The following is a 6,462-nucleotide window of genomic DNA, read 5'->3' on the forward strand; positions in this document are numbered from 1 at the left end:
CAACAGTAACCCTAAGAAATAAAAGTAGATGCTGCTTACAACAATGAGCAGACACTCCAAGTAAAATGCGCTTAAACCAAAAAGGAAACAGTTTAAAAATGGATGTGGGGGCTGTTAAGACAATAAACAGAATCACCGATAAAAAGGTATGCTTATAACAATAAGCACTCACTTTAAAAAAAAATGTAGAGTATAAAGAGTTAAACTTGCTTCACCGTTTAGTGACAATAAGAAAAAGCCTAACTCGACTTTACTTGTGCAGTCCTTGGTGATTGGCAATTGAATAAGGGTACTTTTAGAGGCCTAATAACCAGGACAGACTTAAAAATGCGTTAACAAAAATATCTAACCAACGCTGAATTCTCGGCACAAGAAAATAATTCAGAACAGATCACTAAACTACTTTATTAAGCTAATCTTCTAAATAGAATTCAAGTTACGTTTTGAGTTTCACGTTGAGTAACAATTAAATAAGGTTTAATTATAATTTTTAAAGTGTGTGCCCATAACCTTATTTAAATAGAAAACATTAGTTAGTATAAAGAAACTAAATAGTAAAATAAACTATACGAACAATTAAAAAGATTAATAAGCTGACATTAACTACTTGTAAATTTAACTAAATAAACCATTTTAACACACACATTAAACAACTACACTTTAACCTTAACATAATAAGACATAAAGAGACCTAAGGCCGTATAGAAATTAAAAGCCAAAGCGCTGTGCTGCGTAGGATGTACCGACACCATACCTCGCAATACACAAAATGAAGCACACAATAAAATAAAAAAATAGATAATTGTTTATAACAATATATTAAAATAAAGTAACAAAATTACGCAAGTTAAATTGTAAAAATATTTTAAACATTTTTATACTACTCACACACAATTTTAAATCTATATTTACATATATGTTGTTCTAAAATATTTGTACTGCATGCAGAATAGTAAATTTATATACAGATTAAAAGAATTTCAACTTGGCACATTTTAAATTTATTCACGCAGCACTATTAACTCAAAAGTGATCGAAATCGTGATTTAAAATCATTTAGCATAGAGAATTTTAAAATAATCATCTTTTAAGCAAATCAAGGTGGGTTCGTATCACAAAACTAAAAAATACATAAAGATAAAGTGCAAAACATATTTAAATGCGAGCAACTGAGAAGCAAGTCAAATAGGAAAAATCAGTTAAATGTTTTTATTTTTGTCTGTTTAAGGCCAAAAATTAGTTTAAGACGTAAAAATAAAGCTTGTAGACAAAAATGCGTTTTGTTTAAACAGGATAAACATGAATAAATAACTAAAAAAATTTAAATTTAAAAAAGCGTAAAACATACTTTATATTATCTGAAAATTATTATTAAATATAAAAGTAAAAATTTAAACAACTTAATGTTTAAAAAAGGGTTACGTAGAATATTTTAAATTTAATTTAATTACTAGATTTTGAAATAAAAGTTTTAGAAAATTGTCCTTAGCCTATACTGACGCTTAAACTTGTAAAGTTAGAGTTGTTTTGTATTTTACAATATTGAAGATGTTAAAGGTAATTCTACTTTTTTCTTTTTTGTTAAATCAAGTAAGTTTGTAATTTGAAACAAACAAAGTCGTAAACCAATGTTTTAAAACACATCTGTAAAAAAACACAAAAATCAACCATTTTTAAAAAATAAAGTGATTAATATAAAAAAATATAGAGCTGATTTGAACTTAAACAACTAAAAACTACCCAACTGTTAGTTCTTATCCAAGGGAAACAAGGTATAGATAAGTCAGGACTATATTTTAATATCTGCTAAAGTTATGCAGTTGATTTAAATTAAAATTACACTTTTATTGAGGTAGTAAAAAAAACTTAACATGTGTATTTTTAAAAACGGAATAGAATTTTTTAAATAATAAACACAACGTTATCTAATAATTAACAAAAAAGTAAAATTAATTTTAATCAACTTATCTAAGGTTTAGGAAAACGGTGGGTAAAAAATGGCAGCAAATATGATAAGAGTAGCCTGTGGAAAATTTATGCTTAGGGCAAGTGGAACGTCAGCAACTATTATTAGTGGAGGAGGTGCTACTGCTATTGTCTCATCATCACTGAGTGACGAGCAGAGAACATCTTTAAGCCAAGGACTAAAAAATACTTTTGAGAAACATAAAGATGTTTTTATTCGCTACATTAAAAAAGGATCTTTGTTTATTGAGATATGGGCCACTTCTACAGAGGCTCAAGATGATTTTCAAACTCGATATGATTCTGGACAGTTGCTTAAAGACCTCAACAATGAAATAAAACAAAGTGGAATTCAGTTTGACTCTGTAGAGCAAACAGAAGAGTTTAAGATCATAGAAATGTCCGAAGAAGATCTTAACCAAGAACGAAAAGCTGGCAAAAAAGAATTTGATTTATTTATGGAGACACTTAAAGTTTGTTATTTTAAACTAAAAATACTTCTCTAAGTTATATTAAAGTAAATAACTTAACAATAACATTAAAATAATTTAGGAAACAATAGTATTAAAAACTGTGTACCTTCCTAGCAAAGTATTTCCGAAGTTTATGTATTTTATTTTTTAACAGAACCCCTCTGAAAATGTTAGTGGTGATAATGGAAAACCAAGGGAAAATATGTATGTCAAATTTGTTTTTAAAACAAAATTAAATTACAAATTTTTGTTTGATTTAAAACAGCATTAAATATTAAAAATAAAACAATCATAACATGCATATTTTCTATTTTATTAAAATATTCTTAAATATTTATTTTAATTTTGAAGAACTTCTATGCCTCTATATTTCGGATCGTTCAAGCTAACTGGAAATGAGATTTTTGCTGCAAAGAAAAGGGATCAGGGGGACCAAAAACATCTTTTATTGAGCCCCGATCGAGCCAAAGACTTTATACAAAATATAGTTTTAGCATTTAAAAAGTACAACGCAGAGTTGTATAGCATTGAAAACGGGTCTTTACTTGTAAAAGTGATAGTTGCTACACAAAAGGAGGTTAACAAAATTACAGAGGCTTATCTTTCTGGGCAACTACTGGCCGAGATAAATGCATACTTAAAAGAAACGAGTGTTTATTTTGAAGAAATTGAAAAAATAGACGAATTTTCTATTCGATATATGACATGTCAGGAACTTAATGATTTGAAAGCCAATGCGGAACGAAAAATACAACAATTTTATCAGGTAATTCTTAAAATATGAATTGATGAGGCTTAAACCTCAACCCGATGCATAACCACATTAGTAAACATGTAAAATTGTTCTACTAAATTTTTTGACATTAAACATAAAACCTTTGCATTGTTTAGAAAATTTCAGGAACACCTGCTGGTGGAAACGTTAATATACAACAGCTTCAATTGTTTAAAATCATTAATATGGAAGAAAGGTGAGGAGGTCGCATTAATTAATATGTTTAAAACCATTTAAAGTAAACAGTTTATAGCAATAAAATACATGAATATTTCTCTAAAAATTAATCAATCTAAAAACATCATACGGTATTATAATTGTTACATTGCAGGCATTCAGACATGACCATAGATAGCACAGGTAACAAGTTAAATATTTTTAGAATAAATATTTAGCCATCTAAATATAACTTTTAAATTTATGGTTTTAAATCTGTTACTTTAGGACCTGTTAATATAACATACCAGAAAAGGGGGGCAGATTCATCACAAGGTTGGCTATAGTATTTTTTAATTTCCTAGTTAGGTAACTTTAGTAAAGATAAAAAAGTGCTATTTAGCTATTAAAACTTACTACATTTCAACTTAACAATTTTTAAAATTTTAAACAGTCAATAGATTTTATAAAAAAATTTAAAGCTAACATTTTAAATTAACTTGATAAGTTGTATATTTTATTTGTATTATTTTTTAAATCGGAAGTAACCAGCGATGGGCGACCTACCCCATCTAATAACGATGAATATGAAAGAGAAATGGAATCTTGGAGACGTGACGAAGCAAGAAAAGACGAGGAGCAAGAATGGAAAAAGAGGAAAGAGGAAAACGAACTACAGATGAAAAAAGAAAGACACGAATTGGAAATAAGTAAATAAAAAGTTTTTTTTCTTTTTTTTCGTATTTTAATCAAATGTTAAACTAAAGTTTAAATAGTAAAAAGATAACAAAAAAGGAAAGAAAAATATAAGTATAAACATATCAATGTTATGTTTTTTTGAAGAACAAAATGCTAAAAAACATAAGACCGAGATGGAGATAATGCAAGAAAATGCCGAAAAGGACCAAAAAATGTTAAAAGAAAGGCACGAGTTGGAAATGCGGGAAAAAGGTAAAAAAAATTTTGTTATTTATTATTAATGGATATAAAAGTTCAATATAAAACATTGCCGCACTTACTCGCCTTTTGTCTCTGTGTTCTCTAACTTACCTTTAACCTATGAAAAAAAAAATTTTACCTGCAGGTTATTGAACTGGCAGCGTGGTGTAGTGGTAAGAACTCTTGCTATACCACACATGAGGTCGTGAGTTCAATCCCCACTGATCTCATGCTGTAGCGCCCTTGATTAAGGCGCTATAAACGATATGAACTCCTGCTGAGCCCGCACTTAATCAGCAGCATAATTATCGGGCAATTATAATCTATAATATCCCGAACTGCCACAGGCAACTCGAGACTAGGTCGTAGTAACTTATGTTACTCTATGTTTAAGTCGCGCTTTCGACTTTCCCACATCGAGGATAAAGATATATACAAAAAAAATAACAAAATTTCTAATATTAACAGTTACCTAGTATAAATAGCTACGTAAAACGAAACTTACAAAATTTTTTGTATTTTTCTAAGAACTAAAGAACAAGTTACTTGAAATGGAGATGGAATTAAAGCAAGAGCAGTTGGCTAACTTAAGAACTGGAAAGCAAGAAAAATAAATATTCTAAGTTTTGAATTCTGCTGATAATTAATTGCTTGCTAAGTATTGTTAATGCTTTTTATTGTTAAAGTAACATTGTGACAAACCAACATAATTTTTGATAATAAAAACCAATTTTTATACAAAAAATAACCCTTACATTTACTATACGGTTTTTAATTTACAGCCCAAATTTATGTTAAACCTAAACAAAAGTTTATTTACCTTATGCTATAGACTTGTTTGTAAATACTCTTGCTTTTATAACCACTTTTATTAGAACTCTTTAAATTCATAAAATAATTCATAAAATAACGTAAATTTAAGTGTGATTAAAAATATTTATTCGATTCGATTTAGTTTACATTTTTTAATTAAAAACAACTAAGTAACAAAAAAAAAATTGATTAAAACTAAATAAAAATTGTAATATTTTTGGTCGAAAATTAATTGTTTTGATATCACTAATAACTATCTTTCATTTGCTCTACTTTCGTTATAAAGAAATTTGATGTTTAATAATAACGACTTATTATATTCAAAGTTTAAAGTCAATTATTCGCCACCACATTGTATTTAAATTTTGACTAACAAAAAATGTTTTATTAACTGTGTGCTGTAGACTAAAAGTTTGTATATATGATGATTTGTATAAACGCTTCAATTTAGATAAAAACGTATACTCAAATGTAATCAATAAAAAAAATCAAATCAATTCACTTAATGTATTTGTCATAAAAACAACCGAGAATTAAAAAAGCTTTAAAATTTGAATACTGCGTAAATTCCAAATTACTATTTTAAGAATTTGGTGGACCATAAAATTGTTCAATAGCGTAACTCTATTTAAACTTTTCTATTTAGTTAGGTCTTAACGTAACGCTACAAAACCTTTTATTTAGACATAGTGTTGTTGGTAGATTTTTTTTTAAATATAAATTTATTACAAATGCTAGTTTTAATTATTTCAAAAACTATTCGCATTTAAAATAAGATTATGTAAAAATATGGTTAACAGTTTTACTTAGGGTAATTAGTAAAATCTTGACAACGATATCAGTTTCAAATTGTTATAAAAATTGTTCTAGAATTCTAACGAAAAGCGTGACTTCTGATTATTGCAAGGCGCAAGAATCGTGACGTCACAAAAAATCAGATGATTGATTGCTGAAGCAGTGTTGTGATTAGTTAATAAAAAAGGCGTGACAATTAACTAATTACAATTCACAAAATTGTGAAAATATTTAAAAGAATGATTTAAATAACATTTTTAGGGAAAATAATATAGTTTCAGTAATTATATTTTATTTTGTTATAAATTAGAGTTAACTTAAATTAAAAGGGTGGAACTCAGTCAATTTTTAACATTTAATAAAGTTCAGTTAGCATGAAATGACAACAGTATGTTCTCACGTCAATGCAGTATATTCTAGAGGCCAGTCTTAATAAAATTCAGTCAAGATATTAATAACTTGTCTCTAAAATTAGTACAATAAGCATGCGTTTGCTCAATGACTAATATAACGTGCATTACGCTTATCATTATGTTAGAATTTACA

General features: G+C 27.5%; 1 protein-coding gene across 1 annotated transcript; it reads left to right on the forward strand.

Annotated features, from left to right (window-relative positions):
* Positions 1-1,979: 1,979 nt before the first annotated feature.
* On the forward strand, positions 1,980-5,221 carry LOC145745685 (uncharacterized). The gene is made up of 9 exons (XM_082563826.1): positions 1,980-2,438; positions 2,593-2,642; positions 2,790-3,204; positions 3,330-3,409; positions 3,545-3,573; positions 3,658-3,705; positions 3,915-4,079; positions 4,213-4,320; positions 4,837-5,221. The coding sequence occupies exons 1-9, from the start codon at positions 1,998-2,000 to the stop codon at positions 4,920-4,922; spliced, it is 1,422 nt and encodes a 473-aa protein (XP_082419952.1). The 5' UTR covers positions 1,980-1,997; the 3' UTR covers positions 4,923-5,221.
* The last annotated feature ends 1,241 nt before the right edge of the window (positions 5,222-6,462 follow it).

The sequence above is a fragment of the Corella eumyota genome, chromosome 3 (genome assembly GCF_963082875.1).
Source record: "Corella eumyota chromosome 3, kaCorEumy4.1, whole genome shotgun sequence".
Lineage (NCBI taxonomy): Eukaryota > Metazoa > Chordata > Ascidiacea > Phlebobranchia > Corellidae > Corella > Corella eumyota.